At 43.5% G+C, this 17,107-nt stretch overlaps 1 protein-coding gene across 3 annotated transcripts in view; it reads right to left on the bottom strand.

Annotated features, from left to right (window-relative positions):
* The window catches only part of LOC121572333 (spectrin beta chain, non-erythrocytic 1-like), a 136,691-nt gene that overhangs the window by 20,996 nt on the left and 98,588 nt on the right, over positions 1–17,107 (bottom strand). For all 3 annotated transcript variants that reach the window (XM_045226504.1, XM_045226502.1, XM_045226503.1), the window contains 12 exons: positions 13,701–13,838; positions 10,434–11,190; positions 9,728–9,930; positions 8,908–8,998; positions 8,467–8,613; positions 3,966–4,229; positions 3,462–3,686; positions 2,873–2,962; positions 2,031–2,309; positions 1,800–1,930; positions 1,235–1,439; positions 475–849 (listed from right to left, as the gene is read on the bottom strand). In XM_045226504.1, coding sequence (XP_045082439.1) covers positions 475–849; positions 1,235–1,439; positions 1,800–1,930; positions 2,031–2,309; positions 2,873–2,962; positions 3,462–3,686; positions 3,966–4,229; positions 8,467–8,613; positions 8,908–8,998; positions 9,728–9,930; positions 10,434–11,190; positions 13,701–13,838 — 2,905 coding nt within the window. The remainder of the gene's footprint in view (positions 1–474; positions 850–1,234; positions 1,440–1,799; positions 1,931–2,030; positions 2,310–2,872; positions 2,963–3,461; positions 3,687–3,965; positions 4,230–8,466; positions 8,614–8,907; positions 8,999–9,727; positions 9,931–10,433; positions 11,191–13,700; positions 13,839–17,107) is intronic.

Below are 17,107 nucleotides of genomic sequence, written 5' to 3'. Positions count from 1 at the left end.
GTGTAATTAACAGGTTAATAATTACTAGTGATGTGCACCGATATTGAAAATCTATATTGATATTGGTTTAAATCATATCGGTTTAATGAATAACATTTGAACTGTGTGATTGTTTCATTTTCTGTTCATTTCCATGGCTCTGTGAAGCTCAGACAACGGCTTGCTGATTGCCCATTAGGATTGCCATCTGGGGGTCAGTTTGAATACAATGGGAAGCCAGTTGGTGACCCATCAGCAGGCAGTTAAGTATGCTAAATTGAGAGCCTGTGAGAGGGTTTTGTGTCTGCAGTCATGTGTCCTCTTTTACATAATAGTGTAGATTAGTGTAGATTATCAATATCAATATCATAGTGAATTATCAATATTGGTGCCCACTACTAATAATAACATGAGATTTCATTTTTGGAGTATTCAGCAGTGCAGTGATCTGGTGCAGTGAGCTACAGGGATATATTAGCTATGTACAGTATCTACCTGTGTTCCCAGGGCCTGGATGTCATGCTCAAAGGTGGTGTGCATCCGCTGCAGTGTCTCCACCGTGTTCTGGTCACGTCCCACCTCCTCTGGAAGCTTCTTGTGTTTGTCCAGGATGCGGCCCAGGATCTCCTTGGCATCGTGGTAGAACTTGTGTAGCTCGTAAGAGGCGGCCAGGATCTGCGTACGCGTGTCGATGAGCTCCAGCAGGTCAGCCCAGGCCTCGTTGAGGCCGTCCTTCCACTCGGCCACCGTGGCGGCATCTGCGTGGCCCGCATTAATCAGCTCGTCGGCCAGACGGTTGACGGCATCCACACGCTCCTGGCCGATGTTGCCTGTGTCGCGGGCAAACTCCCGGAAGCGCTCCTGGAGCATCTGTGGATGGATAGATGGATGGAGAGGAGGAGAATGAGGACCTTTAACACAATTATACACTGTACTGCCCTGTCTTGCCTACTAAAAGGTAATGGTGGTATCAAATGGACAGTACTGAAATCAGTCTATGGCCGCGTTACAGACCATTTGCAAAGCAGTCACACACCAAAGCTCACAACACCTGGATAAGTGTTAAACATGTCAACCGTATCAATAGGATATTGAGATATGATGCCCAACTGCAATGTAGATGATGTGGCATTCAATTATTGGTCAATTTGTGCAACGTGGCTGCTTTGCAGATGGCCTGGAATGCGGCCTATGTTTTTCCCACCTGACAGCACCAGGAGTGAGAGGGTGGGGTTTGTCAGGTGACGTAGCTTACAGTGACATGCTCGTAGTCCTGTCCCAGCTCATGAGATCCGGCCACCACCTCCCGCTCGGCAATCCACTGCTCCAAGTCGTCAACCTCGTGGTTGAGCTGGAACAGGCGGAACCTCTCGTCCAGTTTGCCCCGCCTCTCCTCAGACAGGTCCTTCATGCCAGCATAGAGCTTGTCCACCTGAGACTGACGCATGCCAATCCTCTCACTGCCCACACAAACAGAAATCAAGAGTTCAATGATCAGTGGATGGGGTTAACAAGAGTAATCTTTTTTTTGTTGTTGCTAAAAAACATGTTCTTGTTCCATCCCAATACTGACACCCCTGATCAAACTAATAAACTAGTCATGGTCTGCAATCAAGGCTTTCGTTAGTGAAATCAGGTCTGTTATGGTTAAGCTGAAACAAAAATATGCATACACACCACACTCCGGTCTAATGAATGCTTCACTCATAGAAATACTATTACTAGATCGGACATTCCTATTCAGGTCAACGTTCCTTGACGGGCGGCTATATTAAGTGACATTCTATTTCTCTGGCTTCACTCTGGGCTCTCTCACTGACCTCTCTGGATGTCCTGCAGCTGTCAGGCCTCTGCTGGTCTTGGAGAGCTGATGGACTGTCTCAGCGTAGTCCTCCACCGACTGCTCCACAATCTGGTGCTTCTTCAGCATGGCTACGGAGCTCTGCTCATCCTAAGAGGGAAAGACACCTGTTTTTAGCACTTTTGGGAATTCCATGTTAGAAGCAATATTATCAGTACAGCGCACGCACGCAATAACAACACCCTAGTACCTTGGCCTTCTCCTCAGACATCATGTACAACTCCTGCTCGCTCATCCAGGCCTCAGCCTCGGCGGCATCAAAGTAGTACTTCTGGGCATTGTGGGCCTCCTCCAGTCGGGCGTGACGCTTCTCTGTCTCCTCAATCATCAGGCCCCACAGCTGTTGCAGGTCGGCCAGGCGCTGGCGGATGGCCTCCACGGCAAGGCTGTCCTCCATCAGCAGGCTCTCGCTCCGCTCGAAAATGTCGTCAAACCGGGGCTGGTGTCCCTGGATCTCCTTCTGCAAGGTCTGAGAAGGGCATACAATACTTTTATTGCCCATTTCCATGGAAATTCATTTTGTAATGTCAGCAATACATTAAAATACTAGATACACAATACCAATAGAGTACAATACAGTAGATGCACTTCAAGTAAGTACTGTAATTAGTAAGTAAGTAAGCCTTGCCTGAACGGCTCAAAGGGCAGGAGCCCTATTTCTGTAGTGTACACCCGCTGGAGAGGACACCAATCTGTCGTTTCCCATATCTCAATTAAAACTCAATAAGAGAGTGAAACTCTTTGCTAGGTATGATACCATTCAATATATTTGTTTAAATGACTTGGTAGCAATAGGATAACAGACCTATGCAGGCACTATACGGACACCTTATCAGTGATGTAGTGATAAAAAAGTGGGTAAATGCTGAACACCAATCGAGATGTGACTTTAACACTGACACTAACAACGCTAATTTTGCTTATAAATAGGTGCATAAACGTATTCACAAAAATATAATGGTGCTTAATTTGGGCCTAAGTGTGACTTCCTTGTAAAGTGACATGTTCAACCGATGACAAAAATACACATACCTGGTTTTTCTTGATAAGCAGTTGAACGGTCTGCAGGTTGTGACCATGATCTGTGGAGGTTGCAATTGGCATCCTCTCTTCGACCCAAAGCTAAAATGGACAAGCCAAATAGATTATTAAGTGCATTGAATGAAAGTACCAGAACAAATAAAGCACACACACAGGTTTGTTTTACTATTCTTGTGGGGACTAAACAATTGATTCCCATTCAAAATCGTATTTTCCCTAACCCCTAACCTAACCCTAACCCTAACGTAGCAGGCGTAAAAGAAACGCCTGAAACTAGATCCCCTACATACTGATCTTGACGAGAAGGAAACAAACTGTCTGGGGAGGTTCTCTTCTGCACTGTTCAACCAATCCAGTACATTTGGAGGAGGAGTTAAGACGGAGTGTCGCCTTATTAACGTCCCAAACCGGAAGTCGCGTCACAGGCTCTCTTTCCATTTCCCCTGAAAACTGAAATGTCCCCACTTGTTCGAATTTTCCTTGTTTTACTATCAGAAAACCAAAAACACACACACACACAAACACACACACAAACACACAGTACGCCCCCAGGAGGCAGCTCAATCAACTATCAACTCACAATCTCGTCCTCCACGTCCCGGTTGAACTGGTGGATCTCGCGGGAGGCCACCAGGAAGTTCTTTCTCTTCCTCAGTGGGTCCAGTAGCTCTTTGAACTTGTGCTCCACCATCTGTCTCTGGCCGTCCACCTCCTCCGTGTCCTTCCCTTCCTGGCTGAGGACCAGTGCCTGGCTCTGCAGCTCCACCACCTCCCTCTGACGGACCTCCACCTGGTTCTCCAATATCTAGGGGCCACCGGGGAGAGGGAGGAGAACATTTTTAACACAGTGTTTCCCCTAGATGATGTTCCAGGCAGGGCCCCGGCCACTAAGTCAACATCCATGGCTTCTTAACCAAGATTTTCAGATGAGACCAATTGATGCCATCATTTTTTTGTTGTTTAAAACCAATTGAAGCCAACTTATTTAAATCATTATTATTATAATTTTGCATTATTATTTTATTAATGCCAACATTATTTATAAATTCAGTTACAACGACGCATGCTCCACCATGTACAATACCTGCTGCTTCTTGAGCAGGATGTTGACGCTGGTCAGGTCTTTGCCGTAGTCGTCCGATTGAATCTGGCCCTCCAGGCCACCCAGCCACTTGTCCAGGTCGGCACAGCTTTGTGTGAACAGCTCGGCCTTGTTGGCGTCAAACAGGCCCTGGGCCTTGGCCTGGGTGGTGGACTCCAACTCTTCCCACATCTTCTGGAGGGCTGAGAGCTTCTCCTTAACCACCGACTCTGTCTCAGGCTTCTCCGACACCAGCTGCATCCCATCCTGGCGAGGAAAGAATCAGAATCAGAATGTACCAGGAATTTCACTTGGCTACAATAACAAAATATACAGAGAGAAAATACAGTACAGTCGGTTAGTTATGGTGGGGTCACCCCATGTGCTTTGAAGAGGGTATCATAGGGCAGTTAGTGAGTATAGGATAGTTATAATCAGTTGGGTAATTATAGTGGGTACATACACTCAACAGGAAGTTTATTAGGTACACTCATCTAGTACCGGGTCGGACCCTTTGCCTCCAGAACAGCCTGAATTCTTCAGGGAATTCTACAAGGTGTCAGAAACGTTCCACAGGGAAGTTGGTCCATGCTGGCGCGATGGCATCACGCAGTTGCGGCAGATTGGATGGCGGTACATTCATGCTGCGAACAGCCCGCTCCGTCTCATCCCAAAGATGCTCTATTGGGTTGAGGTCTGGGGACCGTGCATGCCTTTCAAGTAAATTGAACTCGCTGTCAAGACCCAGGCAATGTTTTTCCACTCCTCATTTGTCCAGTGTTTGGAACCCGGTGTGGTCGTCTGCTGAAATAGCCCATCCGTGACAAGGATAGACGAGTTGTGCATTCCGAAATGCCGTTCTGCTCACCGCTGTTGTCTGTTTGTGCCCTGCCTGTTAGCTTGCACGATTCTTGCCATTCTCCTTCGACCTCTCTCATCAACAAGCTATTTTCGCCCACAGGACTGCCGCTGACTGGATGTTTTTTGTTTGTCGCACCACTCTTGGTAAACCCTAGACACTGTCGTGCGTGAAAAGCCCAGGAGGGCGGCCGTTTCTGAGATACTGGATTTGGCGCGACTGGCACCGACAATCATACCACGTTCAAAGTCGCTTAGGTCACTTTTTTTTCCCCATTCTAACATTCAATCGAACAGTAACTGAATGCCTTGATGCCTGTCTGCCTGCTTTATATAGCAATCCACGGCCACATGACTCACTGAACGGGGTGGTGTACCTAATAAACTGGCCGGTGAGTGTACAGTACTGATTATAGCTAAAAGTGAGTTGAATATTTTACATAAAGTAATGCTAAAAGGAAAAGCTAAAGGAAATTGAGATCGTTTATTATTATGTTCTCTGCCTACACTGAAAAAAATAAAAGTTCTTAAATGGTTCTTCCTCAGATCTTTTCCCCCCCTAATTGGAGTAAACTAGTGAACAACAATGCTTAGGCCTCTACTTCCAGCTTATACATACTATATACATTTTATGGACACAGTCAATTTTACAATAATTCTATTTTGTTTGTTTTTACTCCTGAGCATTTCCAATGCTCTCACCTCAATATATATAGCTATTTAAAAATATATACAGTGAGGGAAGAAAGTATTTGACCCCCTGCTGATTTTGTACGTTTGCCCACTGACAAAGAAATTATCAATCTATAATTTTAATGGTAGGTTTATTTGAACAGTGAGAGACAGAATAACAATACAAAAATCCAGAAAAACGCATGTCAAAAATGTTAAAAATTGTTTTGTATTTTAATGAGGGAAATAAGTATTTGACCCCCTCTCAATCAGAAAGATTTCTGGCTCCCAGGTGTCTTTTATACAGGTAACGAGCTGAGATTAGGAGCACACTCTTAAAGGGAGTGCTCCTAATCTCAGCTTGTTACCTGTATAAAAGACGTCCACGGAAGCAATCAATCAATCAGATTCCAAACTCTCCACCATGGCCAAGACCAAAGAGCTCTCCAAGGATGTCAGGGACAAGATTGTAGACCTACACAAGGCTGGAATGGGCTACAAGACCATCGCCAAGCAGCTTGGTGAGGAGGTGACAACAGTTGGTGCGATTATTCGCAAATGGAAGAAACACAAAAGAACTGTCAATCTCCCTCGGCCTGGGGCTCCATGCAAGATCTCACCTCGTGGAGTTGCAATGATCATGAGAACGGTGAGGAATCAGCCCAGAACTACATGGGAGGATGTTGTCAATGATCTCAAGGCAGCTGGGACCATAGTCACCAAGAAAACAATTGGTAACACACTACGCCGTGAAGGACTGAAATCCTGCAGCGCCCGCAAGGTCCCCCCTGCTCAAGAAAGCACATATCATGCCCGTCTGAAGTTTGCCAATGAACATCTGAATGATTCAGAGGAGAACTGGGTGAAAGTGTTGTGGTCAGATGAGACCAAAATGGAGCTCTTTGGCATCAACTCAACTCGCCGTGTTTGGAGGAGGAGGAATGCTGCCTATGACCCCAAGAACACCATCCTCACCGTCAAACATGGAGGTGGAAACATTTTGCTTTGGGGGTGTTTTTCTGCTAAGGGGACAGGACAACTTCACTGCATCAAAGGGACGATGGACGGGGCCATGTACCGTCAAATATTGAGTGAGAACCTCCTTCCCTCAGCCAGGGAAAATGGGTCGTGGATGGGTATTCCAGCATGACAATGACCCAAAGCACACGGCCAAGGCAACAAAGGAGTGGCTCAAGAAGAAGCACATTAAGGTCCTGGAGTGGCCTAGACAGTCTCCAGACCTTAATCCCATATAAAATATGTGGAGGGAGTTGAAGGTTCGAGTTGCCAAACGTCAGGCTCGAAACCTTAATGACTTGGAGAAGATCTGCAAAGAGGAGTGGGACAAAATCCCTCCTGAGATTTGTGCAAACCTGGTGGCCAACTACAAGAAACGTCTGACCTCTGTGATTGCCAACAAGGGTTTTTCCACCAAGTACTAAGTCATGTTTTGCAGAGGGGTCAAATACTTATTTCCCTCATTAAAATGCAAATACATTTATAACATTTTTGACATGCGTTTTTCTGGATTTTGTTGTTGTTATTCTGTCTCTCACTGTTCAAATAAACCTACCATTAAAATTATAGACTGATCATTTCTTTGTCAGTGGGCAAACGTACAAAATCAGCAGGGGATCAAATACTTTTTTCCCCTCACTGTATCTATTCAAATATCTTGCATATCTTATTTTCCATCATTATCAATTAATATGCATAATAATGTCGGCAGTTCATGCGTAGGATTTTAACCTATAACCCGGATTGCCATTGTATTACATTACATTTTTGACAAGCAATTATTATTTTAGCAAACAATTATTGTGGTTCATCCTATATTCTCCCTAACATCCTTACCCCCTTGCAACAGATGTGGGTTAAACACACACGCACATACTCTAACACACTCAACCCCTTTCCTCCAGAATCAACCATAAGATCAGATGCTCAACGGTTGTTACATCCCAGAGCCCAACTCAAGAATTACGAATGCATATACAGTTACAGCTGTTTGAGAAAGCATGCAAGATCGAGCAAAAATTGACAACAAACCTGGGCCACAATAATAAGCCCCCTCTCTGATTGTCCTCAGATCTTAAGGTTCCTTGGAGAATTCTTGCCCGATAAAAAAACCTACGGTTCTTCAGAATTCTAAAAGGTTCTTGAAATGTATGAAAGCCTGCGGATGTGTCCCTTTCATAGCACACAGCAAATTGGCTAGTGTTAACTAGTGTTAATTTATAGTGTAACATTTATAGTGTTGACACTTTAAAGAGTTAAATTAACATTCAGTGGTGTAAAAGAACCCCACAGTTGGTGTTAATAACCAGAGTTGGAAAAAAAACACGCTCATCATTATCATATTTCCCAGCATGCACTATTGCAGGTAGATTTTTTAAATTGTTTGTTTCAATATCTATGTTTTTGCATGTACATTGATTGATTAATTAATCGTATGCTACTCAAATATAAATAACATACATTTTTCTAAACTATTCAAATCTGTTACCTGGACTTATTGTAACCGTTACTGAAATTGTTGTTCCAGTTTAGGTGTTTAAGGTAGTCCCATACCTTAGTCTTCCCAACCCTGGAAGTGATTCTGAATGCAGGTTGCGGGTGAATACAAATTCTAAATGTTGGATATCCCCACTCTGGCTGGATTCCAATAGGAATTACACATCACTTTGCAAGCCAGCATAATGTGGCTTGCAGGCCTGATGTGGCCTGTAAACTATGAGTTTCAGGACACTGTATTAGGGTAAAACTAGGCCCTCAAAAGAAGGCCTTATGAAATATGTATTTTATTGTCTTAAAATAATGTAATTTTTATGACAACATACACTTAGGAATACTTAAAAGTGTAGATAACTGAGCATGTTCATTTCATTTTATCGGAAGCGCTTATTAACTTCATTCATTTAGTACACAATGCAAAATCATCAAGACAGTGTGAATCTTATTTTGGTTTGCTAACCTTCTCAATCTTGTCCAGCCACTCCTTGTTGGACTGCAGCTCGGCCATGAAGGCCTGATGCTTGAGCCATTTGCTGTGGAGGTTCCTGGCCTCGTCGTACGACATGTCCTGGGCCGTGAGCATCTTCTCGTTGATCCACAGGGACAGCTGCACACACACACAAGGTAGGTAGGTCATTGGTTTTGACTGCCTTAGACTTTGAAAGCAGTCTGTCACTATGCATACATTGCCACAAAATGTATTAAATGTAAAACAGTAAGAGTAAGTATTCCTATTTTCATAGTATCAGGACTGATACCAATGTTAAACTCTTAGGGACGGTTTCCCACATCCAGATTAAGCATATTCCTGGACAAAAAAAATAGAATCTCTATTGAAAGTGCTTTTTAGTCCAGGAGTAGGCTTAATCTGGGTCCAAGAAAGACATGTTGGGCAGCAGACCTCTTGGCAATCCTGTAGGAACTTCTGAAGGTCCCGGTTATCCTTCAGCCTCATCAGTAGCTCCACAGCAGCCTCGCGGTTCTTCTTATGCCTGTGCAAATGTTGGGTAAACAGATTTGATAATGGATAATAGATCCCTTGTTAATTGTGACTACCACAAACAAGCTACCAGTTGTGTGTACCATACAGTAAATAGTAATAAAAGCCACTTGCTGGTTATGGCAAAGTGTTGCAACTGGGTCTGTGCCATTTCTGGAGATTTTCCTACAGATTTTTTTATATCACAATATGTATTACCAAGTAAATGCAAAGATCAATATCAAGTGTTGTACTGGCATTTGTGGTAGTTGTAAACCTAATAAGTGGGTGGTCACATATCTAACCATTGGTGTTATTCCGGGTAGTCTTTTTTCACAGTCAAGCTATGCAGGTAGCCTAGTGGTTAAGTGCGTTGGGCCAGTAACCGAAAGGTTGCTGGTTTGAATCCCCAAGGTGGAAAAATCTGCTGCTTTGCCCTTGATCAAGGCAGTTAACCCCCAACAACAACTGCTGCCTGGGCGCCGATGACGTCGATTAAGGCAGCCCCCCGCACCTCTCTGATTCAGAGTGGTTGGGTAAAATAAATGTTGGTTGAATGCATTCAGTTGTGCAACTGACTAGGTATTTCCAGGAGATTGCTTTATCATATTAATGTGCTTCCTGGGGCATTAAATACTCCAACAGGTGTTGTGAGATCTGATCTGTGCAGCAGAGTAACTGCGAAAATGACGACCTATCCACCAGTGTCATTTGTTACTATATAGTAGAAGAGGCTTCTAACCTGTCATCAATAGACGTCGCTCTCTCCTGTATGCGGTCAGCGTTGATGTTGCCGTCGCTCGCCAGCCGCCTACCAGCCTCCACCACGCCGTTTATCTTATCTTCGTTGGCGTCCATGGTGGTCATGAAGTCCTCCTGCTTCTTGATGGCTCCTTCAGCCCCCTCAAGCGTAGTGGGCATCTCTGTATGGGCCAGCATGTACTCCTAAGAGTAGGGTTATAGAAAGAGAGAGTCAGTGGGATTATTAGAAAATCCTGTGACTGAGACTGGATATCCAGGTTGGGGTCAATTCCATTTCAAATCAGTCAGGGAGTAAACTGAAAATCTTGAATTGACTGAATTGAAACAGAATATAGAACCCAACCCTGCTGGATTTCAATCTAAAGCACATTGGACACTTTCTGAAATGTACTTTAATATGTGCATTTGATTTGCACAGCAGTATGTCCTGGGTAGAGGGAGTTGATTCTAGGTGGGCACGGAAAACAACACATTGTTACCACATCCCTGCCTAGTAAAATTAGGTAATACCAGCTAAAAGAGGTCTTTAAAATAAACTGTTAAATATTTTTTAATGAGACTGAATCAGTGAAATGAAATAATAGTGAAACGGAACCATTCACTTTGGATTCCTAGGCTAAGATCTTTGGAAATTGAAACGACCAATCAAGTACCCTGGTTTAAGGGGTATCGACCAATCAACGTACCTGGTTGTTGAGGAAGGCCTCGGCCTGCTTGGTGTCCCTGAGGAACAGCTGGTAGGCGTGGGACTGTGATAGCAGGTTCTGCCGGTTCTCCCACATCTTGTGCAGCTCGTTCCAGCCCGTGTCCAGGGCCTGTAGCCGCTGCCTCAGGAACATGTACTGGGCATCCGTCTGGCCCTGGGTCACCATCTCGCCCATGTCGCGCATCTTCTGGTAGTCTTCCTCGTAGTTGCGGATCTCGTTCTTGATGCCCTCGTGCTGCGCTAGCAGCTTCTCGGCCTCGGCCAGCGTGTTGGGCGTCTCCTCCGAGGCAATGGCTGTCTGTGTGCGCGACAGCCACGACTGGAAGTCATCCAGCTCGCGCAGGAACTGCTGCAGCTTGCTGGCCTCGCCAAGGGACTCCTCGCGGTTACGCAGCGTGGCCTTCATCTCCTCCCACACGGCGGTAATCTCAGCCAGGCGGCCCGTGATGGCCTTGGCCTGGTCCGGGTGCTCGCCGGCCAGCCGCTCGGCCTCGCTGCGCAGGTCGCCCAGCTTGTCCTCGATGGCAGCCAGGTCACGCTCCATGCCAGTGAGTTTACGCTGCAGTGCCATGACACCCGTCAGGTCGTTGCCTAGCTCCTGGGTGGACTCGATGACCTTCGTCTTCTCGCGGATCCACGACTTGGTCTCGTTGCAGTCCAGGTGGTAGTTCTGCACGCCCAGTGCCGAGATTAGAGACTCTTTCTTCTGGTCCGCCAGATCCCGGAACTGGCTCCATCTGGGGAACAAATTAATAAATACAAATATGGTCATTTAGCAGACACTTTTATCCAGTTGACAGACAGTCACACATATTTCAATATATGTGGCCCATGCGGGAATCAAACCCACCATAACCCTGTTGTTGCCAGACCAAGGCTCAAATTGACTGAACCATTGGCAAATTAATTTGATGATAACCAATTCAGCTCAATTCCCAATTCAAAGGATACAGTGATATCCAACACACAATAGCACCATTTCAGTCAATAGGTATTAGAAACTCACCATGAGCAAAGTAACTACATTGTAATGACCTAATCATCTTTTGGTTTCTTCATTTGTCATCAGGTAGTTGCCAATCATATTGAATGGCATTCAATCAGAACCTGAAAGTGCCATCTTCAACCGTAAATGTTGTGAATACCAGGGACATTAGTGATGCGCGGGTTGACTCGTGGTTATATCCGTGGGGCGGGCAGGTTTAGGGTCATGAAATATTGTGTGGATGAAGGGCAGGTGGGTGGCGAATAGAGATTTAAAAGAAAATTCATACATTTATAATTCTTGTGCAATTTATATCTATAGGCTACATTGAGGTTATTCTTTCATTATTTTAGGCTATTTGGCATTAGAGTGTAAGCCTAAGCTTAGGGTCTAACTCTACGCGCGCCAAATAGCCTACACGGCAATCGCCAAATGCTTTTGGGAACGGGCAGAAAAAGTTAACGTTGATCCACGGACGCAAAAAGGCCAATGTCAGAGTTTAATTCAATAAGAGAAAATATGCTGTCAAATTTGTAGAACGCCTCACAATCATCACACATAACACTGCTATCATCCTCTTTTACCACTTCACCTAATCTTTCCAAACATTAATTTTCTGGCAAAAGAGGATGATAGCAGTGTTATGTGTGATGATTGTGAGGCGTTATACAAATTCGACATTCACAAGACAGAGACCTCAAATAGGCCTATGGCATGTCAAGGGAACTGTAGCCTACTGTTCAGATGGGTTAAATGGAAACTGTAGGTCTATAACCTCTCACATAGCCTTAATAACTCCTGCAGAATTAACCATTTCTTGCAGTCAAATTATACACCAAATGTAGGCAAAATGTTTACTCGAGAACAATAGTGGAGAGATATGATTTCTTTCTTTTAGCATCTTGAGAGAATGCGCAGTTAAATACAGTCTGTAGAGGTGCTATCTTTATCAGCATCATAAAAGCTGATAGTATTTCAACCACATGAAATATGCATCCAAGCCAAATTGAAATCTTATCAGAAACATGTTGGGTCGTTTTCACAGCTTTTTATTTCTTTACATCCGGTCAAACTGACATCATTTCAACATTTTGCACAGAAAATCTTTCCCGTTTAAAAAAAATAGTTATTGCATTTGCTCCCCGGTCCCTAAACGTCTTTGCGCCGAGAAAGAAGCAGAGATCACTGAGAAAACTTCACTGATGTCAACTACATTGAAGCATTCATTCTATCAATTTATGACATTATTCTGGTGAGCAGGGGTTTATTTAGCCTTCTAGGGCAACATATAATGACAAAAGAGAAGCTGTCTGTATCTAATTCTAGACATGTTGACTAACAAATAGCCTACCAAAATGTTGGAAATGATAAGTAGAAACATATCAACATTTTCTATATTAGTGGGTTAGGGTCGGGTGCGGGACTCAGATTTTCACTTTATCACATATAGTCGGTCGGTTGCAGATGGGTTATTAGCAATTGCGGCTGGGTGAGAGTGAACAAACAGCTGACCCGCGCAGCACTAAGGGACATATCAGCTACAGATGTAGGATCTTAATTTGAGCCAGTTTTCTACAGGAGGAAAATTATCCTACAGCAACAGCAGAAGGGGTTGATATATTTTTAATTAGGGCAAATTAAGTCAGATTTTTTTTTGTGGAAGTTACAAACTTTAGAAGCCTTGTTGTATTTATAAAAAAAAATTTAACTACTTTTTTCGTGATATCCAATTGGTAGTTACGATCGTCTCATCACTGCAACTCCCCAACAGACTCGGGAGATGTGAAGGTCGAGAGCCACGCATCCTCTGAAACATGACCTGCTTCTTGACACACTGCTCACTTAACCTGGATGCCAGCCGCCAATGTGTCGGAGGAAACACTGTCCAACTGACGACCGAAGTTAGCTTGCAGACGCCCAGCCCGCCACAAGGAGTCACTAGAGCGCGATGAGCCAAGGAAATCCCACCTGCCAAACCCTCCCCTAACGACGCTGGGCCAATTGTGCACCGCTCCATGGGGCTCCCAGTCACGGCCGGCTGTGACACAGCCTGGGATCGAACCCGAGGCTGTAGTGGAGCCTCAGCACTGCAATGCAGTGCCTTAGACCGCTGTGCTACTTGGGAGGCCCCCTAGAAGCCTTGTTAAACCTTGAATACACTATACGTTTGCATTTCCTGCAACAACAGGATGATCAAATTAAGCTACGGCATCTGTATGATAGGACTTAGTGTGACGTCTGGCTGTGAATGGCTCAACTTGCCTGTTGTTGAGCTTATCTTGCTGGGCTTTGATGTCCTTCTCACCGGGGTGTCCATTATGCATCAGCTGCCTGGCGATCTGGTTCACGACAGCGACGCGTGACGCCTGGTTGTTCATCTCAGGCTCTAGGCTCTCGAACCTGGGAAAGAGAGAGCATGCCATGTCATGACCAATCAAGTTAAACTGCAAACAAACTATTTTCCCTTCAACACACATTTTAAGATAGCATGCGCACGTTGATGTCTGGGCCACGTTCAGGCAAATGATTCCTTAATCTACATGCCAGAGAGGCATGTTTGTTCTACATACCATATTTTTATCTGAACGTTCCACAATGTTGTACCCTGATGAATGCACCTCAGACGTATTCCCCTGTTTGGTGTTTAACCTCCTAAGTCCTTCCTGCGCTTTGTTCCTTGTACCTCTGTAATCTTTTTATTATCTGTCTTGTTCTGTCTGTTTAAAATATCTATTTCATAATTTTCTATGTAAGGTGACCTTCAGTTTCGAGAAAGGCACCTAACAAATAAGGCACCTAACGCCCAGTGGGAGGAGCTGATGCATTATAACTCGTTTATCATTTGTATATTTATAGTTTTTCTCAATCGCGTAAAACTATTTTTTGGAACTGTGGTCAAACGTACCTATAGCGGAACATCAGTGATCAAATGCTCAAATACATTTGCATAACTTCTGATCATTTTATTTCCTTTCTACTTGGATTGCACATCTTAGACCCCCTTTTTCCTAAACTTGAAATACAATTGTCATCAATGAATACAAAATTCACTGTAAAGTGTTTTGCTCACATAAGACAAAATTGTGCAAATGTGTTCACTGTTTCCAGCAATCAGTAAATACTAGTGCACAAAATTGTAAATGGCTCTATCAGTGTAAATTCACGTGAAATATAGCAGAGGTCGGGGGCCCCAGGGCACGTGTCCTGCATGCTCATTCGGTAATCTGGCCCTGATTGTAATCTTACATTACAGAGTGATCCTTTGGTGTAAATTAAAGCCTATCCATTCATATCAGCAGTTCCTCCAGTGTATTCACCTTTCCTTTTTTCTGTTGGGGATTGTTTTTCTGCTTGGTGATGGAAAGGCTACAAACCTATAATCAGACCAGCCTACGTATTAAATACATGGAATTGGATCATGATGATACAGATGAATGAATCCTGCACACGAGGTGGATATTTTATTTTGATCAGGAACAATATTTGATGTTTATGAAATTGTTTGGTGAAATACACATAAAAGGAGAGTCATTTTCCATAACTTTTCACCTTTTGATAGATTGTATTTCCAATTTTGATCGTCATGATTTAGTGACTGCACATTTTTTTAAACAGACTAACTTCCTGTTGTGTCAGCTTGACTCAAGAGGCATGTATGGTTGTGAAAATATTTTTGCAGGCAGTCTTTCGATTACTGTATTTGCAGTTTTGATGGTATTTTATAGTTTTGATGAATCCATTTGATGTTATGAGAAGTAAACTACATTTTAGTTTTAAATGCATTTAGGGCCTGATTCCGACTTAGGAAATTACACCTTTCTTATGCACGTCTTTCCTACTAACTTCTCAATAGTTGGTATTTAGACTTAGCTTACAAAGGTGAGTAACAGGCTTCGCAGGCGTGGTTCCCTTACATGCGCTTAATAAATTGAATTCAATAGGGTTTTCAGTACATTTATCTTAAGCATCCCTTTAAATACGGTGCACCTTTGTCGACAGACTCGATAGAATACATTGAATCTACAAAACATTAGGAACACCTTCCTAATATTGCGTTGCACCTTCTTTTGCCCTCAGAACAGGCTCAATTCGTCGGGGCACGGACTCTACAAGGTGTTGAAAGCGTTCCACAGGGATGCTGGCCCATGTTGACTCCAATGCTTCCCACAGTTGTGTCAAGTTGGCTGGATGTCCTTTGGGTGGTGGACCATTCTTGATACACATGGGAAACTGTTGAGCGTGAAAAACCTAGCAGCGTTGAAGTTCATGACACACTCAAACCAGTGCACCTGGCACCTACTACCTGGCACTACTGTTCAAAGTCACTTCAATCTTTTGTCTTGCCCATTCACCCTCTGAATGGCACACATACACAATCCATGTCTCAATTGTCTCAAGGCTTACAAATCCTTCTTTAACCTGTCTCCTCCCCTTCATCTACATTGACTGAAGTGGATTTAACAAGTGACATCAATAAGGTATCAAAGCGTTCACCTGGATTCACCTGGTCAGTCTATGTCATGGAAAGAGTTTTGTAAATTGCGAGAACGGGTTCAGAATATTAGGGATCAATGAAAGAAAGCCATCTAAATATATGTATATTCGTCTCCGTTTCAGCACCAATTGGTAGATTAAAAACTACTCTGATCTTGTAGATTATTTAGGGTTAGGGAAGTATTGATGAATAATAAAAAAAAACTAGTTTGGAGAGCCTTTACGCACGAAAGAAAGAAAACGGTGGTTTGATTCTGAAAATTGCCACATTCAGTTCTTTTACCATGGTAATGTTGGAAGATTAGTCTACATAGAATTATAATAAGGAGAATAGTGTACAATAGTAGGCTATACCCTCGTCTATTGCCTGCACTAACCATGGAACTGTGTGATGACACAGCCAAGTATTGCGCCATGCGTCAAGTTCAAACTGTTACGGCTGATAATGTAGGCTATACCAACTGAAGGGAACTAAGAGTAAATTGGCAGTTGAATATGTGTTGTTATTAGGCCTACTGACATTCGATACTGATAGTGGCTAATATTTAACATGATAGAAATTTGAAACAGAGAAAGTCGGGGTGGCCTATAATTAAGACATTTGAAAGTGCCCATCCGTACAAGTTAAAAGGCTGTACAATTTAAATACTGTGTAATGGCACAGCATTTCATAAACTTTACTGTGGGAAAGTTGATATGTGGATATGCTTCAGTTTGCTTCCATATGACTGGTTTCACATTTGTCTCCAGCGATTATGAGGTAAAATATATCTAAAGCAAGTGTCATTTATATATACAAATACCTTATCCAAACGGATTACTCATTTACTTAGCTGTTATCAATAGCGCTTATCAAGTTGTAAATTACAGTGCATGGAAAATGGTATTACTTCTATAGGAAAAACATCAAGTAGATGCCTTTTCCACTTGGAACCGGTAGGTTTGCTAGACCTTATTCATGGTTTCCTCGCGCGTAAAGGTGGTGGAATTATTAGGAAATTAAGTCAAGGTCAGAATACAGTGTATCTGTAGACACACCTCCGCCACACTTTCATTTATTCGCCAAAACAAATAGCAGGTGAATAGCACGCTATTCTCATGCTTAAGTTCAAGGTTAGAATACGCATTGAGAGAAAAGTGCATTCCATTTACGCACGCTTAACTCGGGTCGGAAT

This window comes from Coregonus clupeaformis, chromosome 17 (genome assembly GCF_020615455.1).
Source record: "Coregonus clupeaformis isolate EN_2021a chromosome 17, ASM2061545v1, whole genome shotgun sequence".
Classification (NCBI taxonomy): Eukaryota; Metazoa; Chordata; class Actinopteri; order Salmoniformes; family Salmonidae; genus Coregonus; species Coregonus clupeaformis.
The sequence above is the reverse complement of the archived record's forward strand: the minus strand, read 5'-3'. Positions and strand labels throughout refer to the sequence as shown.